The sequence below is a fragment of the Penicillium chrysogenum genome (genome assembly GCF_028827035.1).
Source record: "Penicillium chrysogenum strain IBT 35668 chromosome Unknown utg000005l_segment0_segment0, whole genome shotgun sequence".
Lineage (NCBI taxonomy): Eukaryota > Fungi > Ascomycota > Eurotiomycetes > Eurotiales > Aspergillaceae > Penicillium > Penicillium chrysogenum.
The window spans coordinates 3,623,469-3,641,474 of NW_026622753.1; the positions used below are offsets into that span (position 1 = coordinate 3,623,469).

The 18,006-nt window shown below is 48.9% G+C and overlaps 5 protein-coding genes across 5 annotated transcripts; 3 read left to right on the forward strand and 2 right to left on the reverse strand.

Moving 5' to 3' along the window:
• Positions 1 to 6,417: 6,417 nt before the first annotated feature.
• Positions 6,418 to 7,272, reverse strand: N7489_009758 (MBL fold metallo-hydrolase; the record flags this gene model as incomplete). Its single annotated transcript, XM_056715508.1, has 1 exon — positions 6,418 to 7,272. The coding sequence occupies one exon, from the start codon at positions 7,270 to 7,272 to the stop codon at positions 6,418 to 6,420; it is 855 nt and encodes a 284-aa protein (XP_056563130.1).
• An 874-nt stretch (positions 7,273 to 8,146) lies between these two features.
• Positions 8,147 to 8,917, forward strand: N7489_009759 (uncharacterized protein; the record flags this gene model as incomplete). The annotated part of the gene is made up of 1 exon (XM_056715509.1): positions 8,147 to 8,917. The coding sequence occupies one exon, from the start codon at positions 8,147 to 8,149 to the stop codon at positions 8,915 to 8,917; it is 771 nt and encodes a 256-aa protein (XP_056563131.1).
• A 1,108-nt stretch (positions 8,918 to 10,025) lies between these two features.
• On the reverse strand, positions 10,026 to 10,625 carry N7489_009760 (putative isochorismatase family hydrolase; the record flags this gene model as incomplete). Its single annotated transcript, XM_056715510.1, has 1 exon — positions 10,026 to 10,625. One exon carries the CDS (start codon positions 10,623 to 10,625, stop codon positions 10,026 to 10,028), a length of 600 nt encoding a protein of 199 aa, XP_056563132.1.
• An 888-nt stretch (positions 10,626 to 11,513) lies between these two features.
• On the forward strand, positions 11,514 to 15,521 carry N7489_009761 (uncharacterized protein; the record flags this gene model as incomplete). The annotated part of the gene is made up of 7 exons (XM_056715511.1): positions 11,514 to 11,579; positions 11,637 to 11,686; positions 11,737 to 12,105; positions 12,166 to 12,462; positions 12,529 to 12,814; positions 12,868 to 12,977; positions 13,817 to 15,521. 7 exons carry the CDS (start codon positions 11,514 to 11,516, stop codon positions 15,519 to 15,521), a joined length of 2,883 nt encoding a protein of 960 aa, XP_056563133.1.
• An 859-nt stretch (positions 15,522 to 16,380) lies between these two features.
• On the forward strand, positions 16,381 to 17,553 carry N7489_009762 (fungal specific transcription factor domain-containing protein; the record flags this gene model as incomplete). Its single annotated transcript, XM_056715512.1, has 1 exon — positions 16,381 to 17,553. One exon carries the CDS (start codon positions 16,381 to 16,383, stop codon positions 17,551 to 17,553), a length of 1,173 nt encoding a protein of 390 aa, XP_056563134.1.
• Positions 17,554 to 18,006: the final 453 nt, after the last annotated feature.

Sequence of the window (18,006 nt, forward strand, 5' to 3'; positions counted from 1 at the left end):
CTTCCTCTCTCCGATGTCGATTCGCCTGCCGGATCTGTAACTGCTGTGACTTCGCAATCTGTTCCTTTGTCTGAGTCCAGATCTCTTGTAGATTTGAAAGCATCTGCACGGCGTCCTGCTCATTTGGTGTCACGGTTTCCTGATCTTTCCAGTCGAAAGACATAGCCGGTTCATATCCTCTCTCGATGAAGAATGGGGACTTCTTCGTGGTATCTTGGGGAAGGATAGAAGCTGCGAAATCTACCATGGGTAGTATTTCTGACCAATTATCCTGGTTCTGCTCAACGTAGGGTCGTAATCTCTGGGCCATGTACTGATTCGCAATCTCACTCTGACCATCGGTCTGGGGATGGTATGCAGTTGATAACTTCCTCTTGATTCCAAGGATTCGACAGAACTCAGTCCAGAACTCGGAAACGAACTGTCCTCCACGGTCAGAGACGATAGTCTCTGGGATGCCGGTGGTTCGTATCACGTTGTCGATAAACAACCGAGCCATCTGCTTCGCATTCGTATCTTTGTAGCAGGGAATAGAAATTGGTCTCTTACTAAAGCGGTCAACTACCACAAAGACAGTGTCGTACCCGTGTCGGTCCCTCGGGAATGAGCGGAAATCCATAGAAATGTGTTGCCAAGGCCTTTCTGGGATAGGGAGGGGGTGCAGCAGTCCAGGAACTCGATCCCTCCATGCTTTAGTTCGTTTGCAGACCAAGCAGTTATCCACATATCGTTTGATATCTGCTATCCACCCGGGCCAATGATATCTTGTAGAAATAAGCTTCTTCAGCTTTTCTATACCAGGATGTGAAGTCATCGGTTGTCGGTGCACCTCATCTAGCAATCTAGCACGTAGATCATCTTCATCCGGAACTTCCAGGCGTTCTTCGTAGAGGAGGAGTCCATCTCGGAGGGTCCATTTCGGGTTGTTTCCTTCTACCGCAATCCGACGGAATTCGTCGAGCTCCGAACTCTCGCGGTTTGCCTGTTTCACCCTATCAACAACTTCTTGCGCGTCCTCTGGTTGGATTGGGTTTAGATCCAGTGGATAAACGCCCTTCTCCAAACAGTCCGCTGGTAAGAGCGTCAACTGCCTACCATTATCGACACAAGGTGACTCCTTTCTCGATAACACGTCTGCGACGATGTTTTTCTTCCCCGGTCGGTATTTGATCAAGAAATGGAATTGCGAGAGGAACTCGCTCCACCTCGCTTGTCGTTGGTTCATTTGTCGGGTGGTCATGAAATATTCTAGAGATTGATGGTCCGTGAGAATCTCGAAACGATCTTGTCGTGCGAGACCTTCGAGCTCTGGTCTCCATTCCTGCAATGCACGGATGATAGCAAGGAGTTCCTTATCCCGCACTTCATAGTTCAACTCTGCAGCTTGCATAGTTTTTGAATAGAAAGCCACCGGATGCCAGAAATCGTCATCTTCATAGTACTGAGACAATACTGCTCCTAACACACCGTCTGAAGCATCAGTTTCCACTCTTGTTTTTCGTGTTGGGTCGTAATGACGGAGTATCGGTGCGGTGACCAGCTTCTCCTTCAGGAGCGTGAAGGCTGCTTCACAATGGGCAGACCATTCGTACGGGACGCCCTGTCGAGTCAGATGATGCAGAGGCTTCGAAATCAAACTATATCCCTGGATGAATCGTCGATAGAAGTTGCAGAATCCGAGGAAGGATTGCACGCCTTTCACTGTCGATGGGGTCTTCCATGACTGGATCACCCGGATCTTCTCAGGATCAACCGCGATACCATCTGTACTCACGATAAACCCAAGGAACTTGGTCTTCGTGACAGCAAATTCACACTTTGAGAGAGCAACTTGCAAACCAGCCTTCTGCAGTCGGGAGAGCACTTCTCTCACCTGTCTGTGATGTTCTTCAAGAGTCTCACTGTAGATAAGGATGTCATCTACAAAGGCAACTACGTATTCATCCATGCATTCTCGTAAGATGTTATTCATGAACCGCTGAAACGTAGCCGGTCCGTTAGTCAACCCGAATGGTGTCACCTTATACTTGAAGGATCCGTACCGTGTCCTGAAGGTCGTCAAGTCCTCCGCTCCTGGGGTTAAACGAATCCGGTGGAAACCCTGTCTGATATCAAGCTTGGTAAAGTACTTCGCTTTGCTAGTTCGTTGAAGCACTTCGTCGATCAGAGGGAGTGGGTAACAGTCTTTTTTGGTAATTGCATTCAACTTTCGGAAGTCCACACAGAATCGGAGTCCACCACCAGGCTTCTTTGCCATCAAGATTGGAGATGCGTAAGGGGACGCGCTTGGCACAATGAAGCCCTTATCCAGATTCTCAACAATGTACTGTTTCGCCGCCTTCAGCTCGTCAAGAGACAGCTTATAAAGGGGACAGTAACCCGGTTGTGCTTCAGCTTCAAGAACAATATCGTGATCCACACCGGGTCTGTATGGGGGCAATTCATCCGACTTCTTCTTTGAAAACACTTCGGCTAGGTCGTGATACTCTAGCGGCAATGTCCTCTTGATCTCTTGAAGTTCAGGATCCTCCTCGACAGACGACTTTACAGTAAGAATTCGGTCTATCTCACAGAGTGAGGTAGCAAAGATCTCGATTCCTTCTGTAGGGTCTCTCTTTTTCCGTGCTTCCCATCTATCGAATCCGACTCTTCCAATTGCACTGATATCGATTGCAGGAAGGGGAGGTTTGTCTTCTTTCTCATTGGAGAGTGGAACATTTGGTATCTCATCCTTGATGTTCCGTACCATCTTTCTCTGCTCTTGTATCTGCCAGTGTCCGTACTGGCGCTCACGGGCGTGAAGATAGATATCCTTCTTCGGTTTCTGTACTTCCGTAGTTGTCTCCATCAACTCGAAGAGACGATCTCTCCGGTCTGCGTCCTTCTGGTGAATGTCGTCTTGCGGAGATCTCTGTAGGATAGTCTTCGGGGTTGGGACAGAGATCTTACTCGCCACTTCATCGAAGAGAGTCCTTTCATCTGGCCAAATCATCCGGTGTCGTCGACAGTCGAGAAGGACATCATGCTCGGCAAACCACATCCGCCCGAGGATGATATCGTATTTTCCCAAGTCTGCAATCAACATAGGGATCTGTCGTTGAATCCTTCCATCGATACAAATCGTAAGGAAAGCCACATGTCGTATAGGTTCTGCTAGTTTACCGTTGAAACCTCGCACTAGGCATTCACGGTCTAGTCTTTCTACCCTGAGTCCGAAACGCTTGCCCAATATTATAACCATTGACGAATTGATAAAAACGTAACCATCTGCTCCAGTGTCACCGAGTGCTGAAATAGAAAATGAGCGTCCATTGTGCATTAGCTGTGTATTGAAAACTAAGCTATCTCTGGGACCGCCAATCAACTTCTGTAAATCTAGCGAAAACAGTGACACCTTCCGTCCGCCTAGGAGGGAGACTTCGCCTAGGCAGGAACTTTTCCCGAATCGGTATCAGCTTCAAGCTCCACGATCTCGTCCACACGGGGAGGGTTCATAGTGGGAGTAGTCGTCGCGACAGCGAGGGTCGGTTTCTTCTTCGGACAATCACGGGTCATATGTCCATGTTCCTTGCAGTTAAAGCATCGTCCTTCTCTCATCAAGGTCTCTCTTTCGGAGGCAGACAGACTCGGAGTGTACTCGCGCTTCACGCGGGGAGTGCTTGACTGGTTCGCGGCGGATGCACCTCCGGCACCGGCAGCGGGGATCGTAGATCGGGTACGTGAGGAGGTCTTTGCTTCCTGCTGGAGACTGATCTCGTGCGCCATGCTCTGACAGCTCTGCGTGAATGCATCGAATGAGACAGTATCTTGGTTGACTGCCCACATGACTTGACTCTGAAGTAGGTACGGGAGTTTCGAATACAGATCACGCTTGCGGTTTTCGGCAACAACGACAGCTTCTTCGGCGAGCTGCATGAACTCCGCAAGGAAATCAGTGAAACTATCCTTCGGTTTCATCTTGAGCTTATGGTATGCGGTGTAAGCTTCTGCACGTCGGTTTGGGTTCGCGAAGACAGTCTTCAGGTGAAGGATAATATCCTCAGCGTCTGCGTACGGGATGCTAGCATCGGAGCTCATCCGGGGAGCAATGTGTAGCTGAGCTTTACCTTCGCAACGACTCTGGACATAGAGCTTGCGGTGAACAGGCAAAGGGTAATGGTCAGCGTTTGCCTCGAGTTTCTGGCGAATCACAGTTTCCCAAGTCTCAAATCGGACTTCCTTTCCGTCGTTCAGCATGGGTGCATCAGGCATTTTGGTGGACTTCCGAGCGGTAGCGGCCTCCACAATCGGTGCGCCGGTACTATGCTGATTCTGACCTTGGAGATTCAGGAGACGGAAGGCAAGTTCACCACGTTCGCGGATAGCGATGTCTCTATGGGCGATGGCCTCGTCTCGCTCGATGCGGAGTGCTTCCATAGCATTGTCAGGTTCAGTTCTCTCTGCTCTCAGTACAATGATCTCATCTTCGAGTTCCTGGACCAGATTTCGCAGTCTCTGGTGATCACGAGCAAGCTCAACAAATCTTTCACTTCTCGGTGTCTGGCGCAACCGTGCGCTGATCGGTTCTTCTTCTTCATCACGTTCACCAGTATCAACTGGTCTCTGCGGATCGGGGGTCGGGGTATGCGGTTCATGAGCAGCGACAGTTTCTTGCTCAGTCTCTTCATCAGGCACGGGGACAGGCTGTCTGTCCCGATTCGTGGGTGGGTTTCGTCTCGGACCGACCATCTTGATTGGTCGGTGGTTCTCGGTACGGGTCCGGGATCAACGTGGGTCAAGGTCTTGGCTGTACGGTGCCAAGGAACGAAAGTGGGGATGTGACGGGGCCGAAACCAATCAAATTGATGGTTTGTACAGCCGTACTGTCATAAAGAAATTGAGATGGTACTTAGTATTATGTGACCTGCCAGTTCTTCACGAGAAAAGAGTGCATTTGATTTCAAAATACTAAGTACAAGGGGGAAAGAGAAAAAGGGGAAAGGATCGACACTACAAGATCCTTTTGTGCGTCGAGACCTCTAGTCGGGGACTTCAGGCAGAAATCTCTGTCGACCCTCGTCCCGGACTCTAGTCTGTCACATGCCTGGAAACAAACATCATCACGTGACCGCAAGAACCTCCAGATCGTCACAGCCTGCAGGAGTTGTCGTATGGCCAAAACACGATGCCAGGGAGGCTCGCCATGCACAGAGTGCTCTTTGAAGGGAAACTTATGTATATTCGATGGTCCGGATCTCCCCGATATCGAGCCCGCTCTACCGGATCCCGAAGAAGAACTCTTGGAGTACGGTGGTGAAAATGATCCGATCAATATTTCTCTCGAGAATAATCCCAGAGTCGACCATTACATACATCTTTACTTCGCGCATTTTCATCCACACTGGCCAATTCTGCATCGACACACATTCAGTGTTCCTGACGAGCCCCCATTGCTGCTTCAGGCAGTGTTAATGATTGGACTCTGGGTCAGTGGGAGCCCGGCAGCGCGGCAAAATGCTCGGAACTTGCATTCCAAGCTTGGAATGGCGATTTCAGCACAGCGGGTAAGTTACCTAGAGGCACTCGTTCGACCTGAAAGATTTGTCCAGTTCGTTGATGGTTTTATCCGTAGGACAACTGGGGACGATTGCCGGTGGAAGGGGAGCATGATAACGAAGATTCAGGCAGCCCAATTTCACGATGGCCGATTGCAACCTACCAAGGCATTCTCCTCTACATCATATTCTCATTACTGGCATCGGTTCCGATTGGTCTCGAACTTAACCTCTGCCTGACCTTACATCCGCCTGACCGTCAAATCCTTTCCGCTCTGATCGAAACCTGTCTACGAAACAACATATTCTACTACCCCAATATGCTTACAAGGTACCATTATGTGAAGTCCATTACCTGCATGTGGGTGGGAGTCGAAGAGATCAAAAGGTTCGGTTTGGCCTTGTACAAGGTTTCTCGGCTCTGTGGAAGGGGGAGTTGCTTGGGAGGGTCTGATGAGACTGACGGCCGACTTCTTCGCCTCTCCGATCTACAATTTCCTATGCCAGATAAGAAGAATCTCTGGCATGCTGGCTCGAATGCAGAATTGGCTCGACTTCTTTTGATATACTCTAGAAGAGAAGATAAATCGGATGATCCTAGGGGTACCAAATGGATTTCACAGAGCGGAGTTTTATTGGAAACTGACGAAAATTGGTGGAATTGACTCAAAGCCCGGGTTGAAGAAAGTTCAACTGCGTTATAGCCTGTCCATGAAACTGCTTTTTGTCACAACACAGCTATCTTGAATTTCTATCACTCTGGAAACTCCGCTAGAGAGAGAAATAAATCCAATGAATCAAAGTAGATATCCAGAACGTAATTGACTTTTCTAATCTTTGGTTGATCATACGCAATGCCACAAAGAATTCACCTGCACACGCACTAGCCAACCACCACCGGGGTTTCCTCGCCCGGAGTAAGCCAGAACACCTTATCCGACACCTTTTCGTCATCAAAGACCTTTGCCAAATCTGCCTGATGCTCAGTGAAATGTTCCCATGATTCAAAGTGGATAGGAACCATCTGGTCGACACTCAGCACACGCATCAAGTGAGCAGCTTGCTTCCCATCGAAGGTAATTTGCAGAACACCGTTAGGGTGCTCAAATAGCGCATTTCCCAGGTTTAAGACAGCGACAGAAACATGCCACTTGTTCTTGATTTCCGCCAACTCGTCAATCCACACAGTATCTCCAGAGAAGTACACCACGTTGGGCAGACCGGCCTCATTAACGCCGAAGGAGTCGCACTCGACAATGAAACCGGTCACCTCGCCACCAGGGAAGTGCTTGCAGGGGGTGCCAGTAATGCGGAAATCCTTGCCTCCGAGTCTGGCCGAGACGGTCTGCCAAGGGCGAAGGCCGACGACGCCAGGGCGTGGCTGGAGATTGTGCGCACCATCAGGTGTGGTGAAGACATGGCGGCCGTCGAGCAGCTGGCGGCCTAGAGGGTCGAGGTTATCGACGTGATCTTCGTGGCTCAGCAAGACAGCGTCAATGGGTGGAATGTCGTGCAATTGGAGGGCTGGTCCCTCAAAGCTGCGTAGAATCCCCGGTGGAGGCTGACCCTCGAAACCGAAGTCCCCAAGGTTTGGGGCTTTGGACCAGCCGTCGTAGACGTATTCAGAGCCTGCGGGGCAGAATACAGGGTCGGTGAGGAATCGCACACCATCAATGTTGATGATCGCCGTGGCAGTCGTGATGTGGGTGATAGAAACATTGCCTTTGAAGGTGGACATAGTGCCGTTGGGTTGAGGGGACTTTTGGCGTGGATTATTGACTTGATGCAATGACAAACTGAAGAATGGTGAGGTAAAAAGCCGAGAAGCAGTGCTTTCTAGACTTATATAGTCTGCCATTCCTGATACCTCGTTCTTCATCCCACCGTGGACCATGTATAGCATGACAAACCGTTAACCGTGTGTCAATTTCTTCATAAGCTATAGTCTTGATGAAAAATCCATAGTGGAGAGTAATATGAGATATTAATATAAAATGTTTCGCATTGATAATGCTTTTGAAATACTTATACTCTCGAGTGCCCACGGGCGTCTTGGACCTCCGTCATCATCCCACTATCCCACAGGCCCATCCCACCCAACTCCACAGCCTAATGATGAATCTCACGAGGCTTCCAAATCGTTAGAGTTTGCCACAGCTCCTCGGCGATATTCTTAATTTCGGTGCTTTTTTTGTGCCTATATGATCAGGCTGACCTGGCGTCTTTTGGGGCCCTTCAGCTCCAGAAACAACATACACGCATCGACCTATTCAAACTGAAAGTTTCTCTTGCATGAAACAGGTACCTTCTATGATTTCGTCCAATATTGATGGCCCCCAGGCCTGGGTTATGGTCGTCGCTGTTTTCTGGAATAATGCCCACCACTGGGGAATCCTCTCCGTGGGTCAACCCAATCGTTGAGAATCGAGAGACATGGAAGAAGGCTAATAGATTCCTAGAGCTATGGCGTGTTTCTAGCCTATTTTACCTCGCATTCGACATTTGCGGGGGCAAGAACACTGGATTATGCTTTCATTGGGGGTCTTTCAGCGTCGCAAGCGCTCGTCATCTCCCCTCTAGTCACAATCCTCCATCATCGTTTTGGCATCAAGATGACACTCGCCCTCGGAGTCTTTCTAGAGACCGCTGCGCTGCTAGGTGCATCCTGGAGCACGGAAATCTGGCAGCTATACTTGAGCCAGGGCGTTTGTTTTGGCTGGGGACTGGGAATGCAGTACCTTTCAACGACCTATTTGATCCCCCAATGGTTTGAAAAGCACCGCAGTCTTGCAGCAGGCATATGCACCGCTGGTACCGGGACCGGTGGGATCATTTACTCTCTAGCCACGCATGCTATGCTAGCGCGATTTGGCATTCCATGGTCTTATCGTATCCTGGCAATTGTTCAGTTGGTAGTTAACGCTATCTGCGTGCTCGTCATCCGGGATAGGAGGCCGCAGGGGGTCCGGGCGTACGAAATGCCGAAAATCAACTTCCGACTTTATCTCCGTTACGAAATGTGGTTGTTTATCGGATGGAGCTTCTTCAGTGTGATGGGGTTCATGGTTATCTGGTTCTCGCTTGCCACTTACGGAAGGAGTGTTGGCCTGACTTCCACGCAAGGCTCTATTGTCACGGCTGTTATGAACATTGGGCAGATGTTTGGACGTCCCACCGTGGGTCTCCTGAGTGACCGGATTGGACGTATCAATATGGCTGCCTTTGCTACTTGCATTAGCGGCTTGCTTTGTCTTTTTTTATGGGTATTTGCTCGAACATATGCATCACTTGCAAACTTTGCTTTATTTGCGGGTATCTTCTTTGGCACCTATTGGACTGTGAGTCTGCTTTTCATTCAAGCTAAGTTTTCTGTCCTATGCTAACCATCGCTAGGTGGTCGGTCCCTTGGGTGCGGAAGTGGTCGGCTTGGATGACCTCCAATCAGGTTTAACTATAATGTGGTTGACCTGCGCTATTCCTGCAACCTGTATGGTCTTCTTTTCCCCGGAGCCCCTTATAACTTGACTATGTGACTGACGATTGTACACAGTCGGTGAAGCCATTGGGCTTGTGCTTCGCACATCCGGGTTCCACGAATATTTAGGCACGCAATTGTTTACCGGCTTCATGTATATAGGGGCTTTCCTTTTCCTGGTGCTCTTGCGGAGTTGGAAACTAAAACGCCATGAACTTGACTTGTTAACAAACACAAACACTTCAGCGTCATTCAGGGACATTGGCACTGAAGGGATGGTTTCGGCGGTTCATCTGCCTGGAAAGTTTCATGAAAATGCTAGGTATCTGATATCTTGGGGAAAGGTGTGAAAAATCTCTGTTTAGATTGTTTTGTGATTCACTTCATTCATGGCTAGCTAAGAGATCGGCATATATCGTTAAAATCTTGAGCTATTCGGAGCTCAAAACATATAATCGAGTTGGTCCTTTTGAGCATTTTCAGGAAGGATAGCCGTCCAAGACAGGATGGGTTGGACCTTCAATGATTTGTGCTATATTACTGCTATAATTGAAAAGAGAGGCTGAAAATCGAAATCATCTAAGCTGGGATAAACAGGAGAATGAGTGGATTATGTGCTGGGAGTTGGCTGGGTTAGCGAGAGAAAAGGGGGCGTGCTTGGCGAAGAGTCAGTATCCGGACGAGAAAGAAACTGTATGTATATTGCAATGCTATTCTATGCTTTCTTGATATTCCAGTATCTTAAATTTATGATGGTTTTGCCCAATAAGCCAGTCAAGCTTTCCACTTCTCGCACGAATCTTCTACCCAATGAAGGTCAGTGACGGGCGCTTCGAAATCGTGTAACGAGAAATTTAGTCTACATTTACCACTGGCAGCCCTATGGGCTTTTAATGTGGACAGTGGCTCGAATTGAGTGTAAATATCTTACGCACTGAATGATGACGAGATCGGTTCAACGCAGAAGAGGTTTGAGTTGTTCATATGTACAAGATACCAGTATCCACTCAACTAGATCATGAGCTGATCTCACTTTCAGAGACAATTGTGGCAAAGCCATCGGCCAACTCGCTGAGAACCACAGAGACCACAGTGTCCGCATCTGCACCAGGGATGTTGCGATCGCCCACAGCATCCCGCACAACGAGCACATCATAACCAAGTTCACTACCGACACGTGCAGTGGTAGAAATGCAAACGTGTGCCATGTAGCCAACCAGTACAATCTTCTGACCTACTTCTCCCAGTCCCTGCAAGTAATCATGCAGATCGGTCTTAGCAAAAGAACTGGGGAAGTTCTTAGTGACCACCTTTTCGTTCGGCTTAGGTGTCAGCTCTTCAAATTCTTGCGCGAGAGCAGTGCCGGGTGTGAAGACGGGTGCGCCGGCAGGCACTTCGTGCACGACGTGGACAATGTTCTTGCCAGTGCCATTCTGTCGATATTTTTCCAGCAGCTTGGCAATGGTCTTGCGAGTTTCGGCAACTTTCTCCACCGCGAGAAGGCCTGTGGCGTACTCGTTTTGAGCGTCGACAATGATGAGAGTCGAATCACTGGTGGAGGCCGTGGAAGGGGGAATGCCGATGAGTTGACGGAATGACTTGACTGTGGAAGACATGATGAGATGTGGAGTCGGTGAAAGGGTGAAATCAGGTATGGAAGATTTGTTATATGAGTTGATGGACCTTCAATCTACGGACGTAGTGGGTTTAATATATATGGAGAGGGGTGCTGCCCAAGCTATACATAAGTGGGGCCGGTGGGCTTTCGGCTTGTGCCCACCGGGACTTTATTATAAATGTGGTGGCGAAGTGAATTGTCAGCGGAGATAGTACCTTGAATACACATGAACTGGATCGCAGGAATAATCAGATCGATAAGTCCCCGAACTCCAATGACTTTGGCGACTTGACAGTCTACATCACAAATTGTGTTCTGCATATAGTTACCCGGGTCAACGGGTAATCCGGTTTCCTAGGTGGGCGTATGCTGGACTTCAGAGATTCGGGGAATTGCTTCTTCTTGAGCCTCAGTAGTTGTTTATGCTGAAGGTACTGATCTTGAACATCTCTCCGAATTCTTGTTAATCTTGGAAGCTCATCGCAGGCCGTAAAATATCCAGGAGTTGCCAGAGTGTCTCTCATTGGCTACCTCTAGGGCCCACGTAGACCCACCTGATCCCCGGAAGGCGTTAGGGTCGCCGACCTAACCAGGGCGCCTAGCCCCGGGGGCAACCTTGGAGGGCTCAAGTATGAATGAATCATCATTCTCTGAATCATCATATACCTAGGGTACCTGTGACTATGTTGAACTTTGAAGGGGTATACTACGATTGGTCTCGACTCGTAAGTCCTCAAAAAAATCTGCCTTGTTCGTTTGCACTTTATTTTGTACTCTAAACGATTTGAATCGCGACAGAATATATCAAACTCGATGGATTTTCCTCTATCAATGACCGTTGAAGTATCGAATACCGCGGAAATTAACTCAAACCTATTTTGGTACGATGTCATTACGAGACAATAAAAACGAGGTCTTACCTGGCCGCAGCGAGGCTATTCAAGAGACGAATGTAAGTAATTATCAGAGTCACCGGAAAGTGAGAATGGAGAAGCTTACCCAAACCAAGTCGAAACATAACCATGGCTGGCGCCGTATTGTGCAGAACTTCACACCTGCGTAAGTATCTCCAGCGTAGGCTGTCAACTTCGCTAACTCTGCTTCCTAAGTTGGTTCTCAGTCAATATGGGCACTGGCATTACTTCCATTCTGCTGAACACTTTACCCTACAACGGCAGATGGTTATACTGGATATCAGTGGTGATATTCGCTTTAAATGTTCTCCTCTTTATCATTTTCCTTACCATCACCATCTTACGTTATGTCCTCTACCCAAAAATCTTTTACCTCATGGTAACTCATCCCACGCAGTCCCTTTTCCTTGGAACTTTTCCCATGGGGCTTGCTACCATTATTAATATGATTTGCTACGTCTGCGTACCAGCCTGGGGAGCCTGGACTGTTTACTTTGCCTGGGGTCTGTGGATTGCCGACGTTGTTGTGTCTGTAATGACATGCTTCGGAATGCCATTTATTATGTATGCTGTGAATACAACTCCTTCTTTGGAAAGTACTGTCAGGACTGACTCGCTTGCTAGGATGACTCAAATGGCCGATATCGAGCTACAGACAATGGGCGCCGCTTGGCTGCTTCCCATTGTGTCTTGTGTCGTTGCGGCGGCATCGGGAGGTATTATGGCTGACATACTCCCAAATGCTCAGTATGCTCTAGGGACTATCATCGTGAGTTATGTTTTATGGGGCATTGGAGTGCCTCTAGCGATGATGGTCGTCGTCATTTATTTGATGCGCCTTATGCTGTACAAGCTACCAGCGAAAGCAGTGATTGTTAGCACGTTTTTGCCCCTTGGTCCTCTTGGTCAAGGAGGCTTTGGGTGAGCAGCCTCAAAATGACTAGAAGATATGATTCACACACTAATGCAATATTCTTTTCTGTATAGAATTCAAAAGTTGGGCATGGCTGCACAAAAGGTCTTTCCGCTTACAGGAACGTTGAGATCCGGATCAGGCGATACGCTCTACGATATCGGCTTCCTAATAGGTCTTCTCCTGTGGTCATTTGGCTGTTTATGGCTGTTTTTCGCAGTGGCAGCGATTATTCGGTCGAAGAAATTTCCATTCAACCTTGGATGGTGGGCATTTACCTTCCCGCTCGGCGTCTTTACAACCTGCACCAACCAGCTGGGGCGAGAGATACCCTCCAGATTCTTCAGAGTCCTAGGCACAGTATGCTACTTCAACGCCGAATGTTTCATCTTCAAACTGCTAAACGACCCTAGATACTATCCGTTTGTGTTCTATTATTGTGGATTCTGGTATCGCTCTTCACTCTGAAGGGTGTTTTCAATCGCAGTCTGTTCGTGGCACCCTGCTTGGGTGACTTACAGGAGTATGAGCCTAAGAAGTTTCGGAAGGAGAAGAAAGGATCAAAGGCATAGTCTTGATTTTTCGTTCAAGAATGAGCATACCGACTCACCAAGCGCCTTCGTTGGCTTTCAATCAGACTAAATATCTAGTTACTCGGAAGACCCAAGACTGCCTTTGTTAATCAAGTCTAAGAATCAGCTTCTACTCATGCTGGACATCTTTGCCAATGGTCATGAGACGTTAAAGCTGAGTAGAGTAAGAGGTTGACACTACCTAGGTATACTAGACAAAGAGAGCCCCACAGAGTACTGGAAGATAAAGACCCTTGTCCTCTCAAAATTGCATTGATCTGTACTTAAGTACAATATATGCCTTCCAATTGAGGGAAGCTTTTCAAATTAACAGCGCAGTGCCTTCATGATATGCTTATATAATATCTTGATATGGATCCATCCATGGATGGATGGATACCCGCCGCGTAGGTACCTACCCACCTAGGCATGGATTCTATTAGACCGCGGTATATCGGATGACAAATATGTTACCTCCCGAGGTCGTTCGTGCATGGCCACAGGTTCGGGCTTTGGACTTGGGATTCCGAGACCCGAAAAGGTCGGCGAATTGGTGGAACCTGATGCAAAGGTTCACCTGATAGCAATGCACTGGGCGCTTTTATGTCATGTTGTGTCGGTGCATTGCCCCCTCTAATACCAGTTATAAGGGTGCGTATCTCAGAACACTCAGGTCAAAGTTTTGGAGTTAAATCAGGTGAAGTCTAAGAGACTCTTCAACACCAAATATGGGGTAAGATCCGCTTTTGGGACCCTTAAATAAGCCCCACATCAGCTAAAAAATTTACAGGTCTGCCATCGATCCGCAGAATAAAGAAGCAGGTTATTATAACCTGGGCACATACCATCGTCCAATCAACACTACCGTGAGCGATGCGCAGCTATGGTTTGACCGTGGATTGCAGTGGTCCTACTCTTTCAACCACGAAGAAGGCGCACGATGCTTCAAAACAGCAGCAGAATCTGATCCCAATTGCGCCATGGCCTATTGGGGTCTGGCCTACGCTCTAGGACCCAACTATAATAAAGCTTGGACCCGGTTCGACCAGGGAGATTTGGACGAGACGGTCGAGACTGCAAGTGTCGCGTTGAAACTTGCGCAAGAACTATCTCAGAAGGCAGAGAAAGCGCCCATCGAATATGCCCTGATCAAAGCTCTTGCCGCCAGGTTTCCAGTTAAAGGGATGCCACTCGACTTGAACGCATTAAACCATGCATATGTCAATGAGATGCGTTCTGTCTACACTCTCAGCCCAGAAGACCCAGATGTCGTTGCTCTCTTCACCGAAGCTCTCATGTGCACACGACCTCGCGATCTGTGGAATGTCAAAACAGGCGAGCCTGCGGGATGCACCGTCGAGGCTCGTCAAGCCTTGGAGCCTGCAATGGCTCGGAAGGGCGGCATGGAGCACCCGGCCTTCTGTCACCTTTATATCCACTTAATGGAGATGTCACCGTGGCCCGAGATCGCCTTGAAGGCCGCCGACAGTCTCCGTCGCGTCGTGCCCGACGGCTCTCATCTCCTCCATATGGCAAGCCACATCGACATTGCCTGCGGCGATTATCGCGGCGCATTGATTGCTAATGATGCCGCTATTCTTGCCGATAACAAGTTCTTTGCGCGTGAACACAGTTCCGTCATGTACACGATGTATCGGGCGCATAATGCGTATGCCAAATCATATGCTGCTATTATGCTGGGTAATTTCACCGAGGCTCTTTCAGCTGCTAGGGTGGTTGGTGAAATTTTGACTCCAAGTTTATTGTCAGTTACCAGCCCTCCTTTGGCTGACTGGGCTGAAGCTTACTTGGGCGTATTGCCGCACGTGCTGGTTCGATTTGGGCGCTGGGATGATATCCTCCAGTTGGACCTTCCGGAAGATAAGACGCTGCTTTGCTCCACCAGCGCAATGGTCTATTATGCAAAGGGGATTGCATTGAGTGTTCTCGGTAGAATCGAAGAAGCACAGCAAATCCTGTTACAATTTCGAGCTGCTCATGCCGCTGTCCCTGCGTCTCGGCTGGGAAGCCTGCCAAGCCGCGAGATTGATGTCTTACAGGTTGCTGCGGCTATGCTGCAAGGAGAGCTTGAGTATCGCAAAGGACACTATTCACTGGCGTTCTCCAGTCTCAGAAAAGCGGTTGAATTGGAAGATGCTCTTCCTTACGCGGACCCACCAGCATGGATCCAACCGTCGCGTCACGCTCTTGGCGCACTGCTGTTAGAACAGAATCATGTTGCAGAGGCTGAAATCGTCTTCAGGGAAGATCTTGGCTTGAAACCGGGCTTTCCTCGTCGCCGGGCGCGGCTAAACAACGTATGGGGTTTGCACGGGCTGTATGAGTGCTTTGTGAGATCCGGGAAGGAACCTGAAGCTCTGTTTATTCGCACGCAGCGAGATCTTGCCATGGCAAGTGCGGACATACCTGTTACTGCCTCATGTTTTTGTCGACTTTCCGACTCTGTTGATGAGGCGGGATGTTGCCGCCAATAAGAAGTAGGTGCCCATGCAAATCGTCAACGGACTGCCGTGTCTTTGGAATCTTTCATAGTTCCTCCCTCACTTTACGTAGTTTTACGCAGTAACCGTGAGCACAATATCAACATACCTAGGTCTTGTACTCCATGCTTCATAAGCAGTAGAGTCTAACACTGTATCAAGATAGAAAGTATTAGAGTCTAACCTACAATGTATGTATCCACCTAGGTAGGTACCTAGGTAACTACCTGTGCCCACCGGATGAGCCCGTTCGGGATGACTCATCGGGTCGCAGCCCGCCCTTGGGGGCCCTACCTAGGAGCGTCGAAGTTATGCAAATCTGGAGCATTTCAATTGAGTTTTTGCTATAGCTTCGCCACGGGTCTCCATTACCGCCAGCCACATTTGCCACACATCGACTAGCCCTGGAAGCTCGGATCGAGCCGTGACCCAGCGTTTTCTCTCCACTAACATCACCCAAATGGATTCTCCCAGCCAGACAAGCACAAATCCGGCTACATCAGTTGCATGTCTTAACTGTCGCGAGAAACATCTCAAATGCGACGGTAACCTGGAGGGATGTGATCGTTGTCGTACTCTATCCCTCTTTTGTCACTTCATTCCCTCACGCCGAGGGCGGAGAGGACAACCGAGTGAATTTTCATGCCTCGATACGTGCTATGCCCCGAGCATTGAAGGAACTTCATTTCTCGCTGATGCCTCATTACCTCTTATGGCGTCAAGCGACCTTACCCCAGCCTACATGCCAGAGCCTCCACAGAATTTACCCCAAATGAGAATCCATTTGATTAAAATATTCTACGAGTACTTTCACCCTGCGCATCCAATATTGCCGCCCTTTGATCTCTGGGTCATGTCTTCACCACCTCAGTATCTCGTTAACATCGTCGAGTTCATTGGGTTGCATCATCTTTCACCTGGCCAAACCCCCGAGTGGTCAGACGATCTTTGGGCTGCCACTGAAAACGCTGGACTGGATTTGGAAAAAGCGCAAGCGTATCTTCTTTTGAGCATCCTATTCCATGGCCGTAAAGCCCCTGAATACGCGAAGAAATGCATTGGCTTGGCTATTGAATGTAGCTTCAGGCTCGGACTCCATTGCCGGGAGCTCCCCGAAACTGTCGAGATACAGAACACCGCTCGTGCTGAAAGCATGAGGCGGACATTGTGGGAGATTTTCACTGTGGATACTCTACTCGCTGCCGTGCAAGTTGGAGGGACTTTACAGTTCAACATGGAGACGCCTGACGTGTCCCTGCCATCTGAAGATGAGAAGTTTCTGGGCGGCCACCCTGGGGTCTTCTCTGTATCTGCGAAGGACCTGGGCCACCGGGCATTCTCTGATGATGATCGCATCTCAGCACTCGCTTATCGTGTCGAGGCGACACTCATTCTCCGACGATGCCTCATCGCCTGCGAGACACACGCTAGTGAAGACACATTGGAGGTACTGGATTCAATGATCTCGGCTTGGTTTCACCGATGGCCCAACGACCACAGCACTATTCTCCAGATGGATGGAAAAGTGAATCAAGTTGACTTCCAGTCGGCTATGATCATGCAATGCGCCTCTATTTACCTCCATTTCCCGAAATCCTTCTTAGTCTCCTTCCTCCCAAACACCGGCGAGGTGTTTTGTTCCAGGCCTCCACCTATAGCATCCCCCTCGCCGAATGCTCAAACACACACAGCGAAAATTGTCAACGCAGCTGTTGAACTTTCTAAGCTCGCCTCTCTTTCTACGTCCGTGACAGGTCATTCTCCTTTTTTTGCTTGTACTCTCGTCCTCAGCTCTATAATCCAGGTGACTGTTCTGGCTGCCCCTATCGGGCAGCCATTTGGGAAGCATTACTCATACTTGGCGTTGAACATAGGTGTTCTCAAATCTATGGGCAGCATATGGGAGATTGCAGCCTCTTCTGTGGGAACACTCCGAGCCACCACACGCGAGGTTGAGGCAGCCTCTGCCGAGGCAGGTCACGAACTCGTTGGATCTATGTTTATTCCCCCTATTCTCAAAAAGTGATTGCTTCCAACCATTATTCTCCTTTTCACTTAGCCATTGGATATCACATGATTTCAGTGCCAGGATGGCAAATGTGTAAAGGCTGTAATCTCAGGTGTCCCCCCTTTGCCGTTGGGGATACCTGCGCCTGCAGGAGGGTCGATGCACGCCAAGAATGCCGTGGGTCCAGTGGACCCACTAGTCGGCGAACTTGGCATCTGGGCATAGCCAGTACAGTGAGTTTCCGAAGCAACTAGTGAGTTTCGAAAGGGACATTGGTACGGTAGATTTTATATTCCATCTTTGCTTGCAGATACCTGAAAGCCAACGAGTCATGGTCGCATTCTCCGCTTGAATAATCAGGATTAACGTGACTTGGCCTAGCACCATGATTGCATATACCCTCGAGAGACACCTACCGAAATTTAGATTAGGTACAGGAACTCAACTGTGATTCTATATAGGTATGTCAAC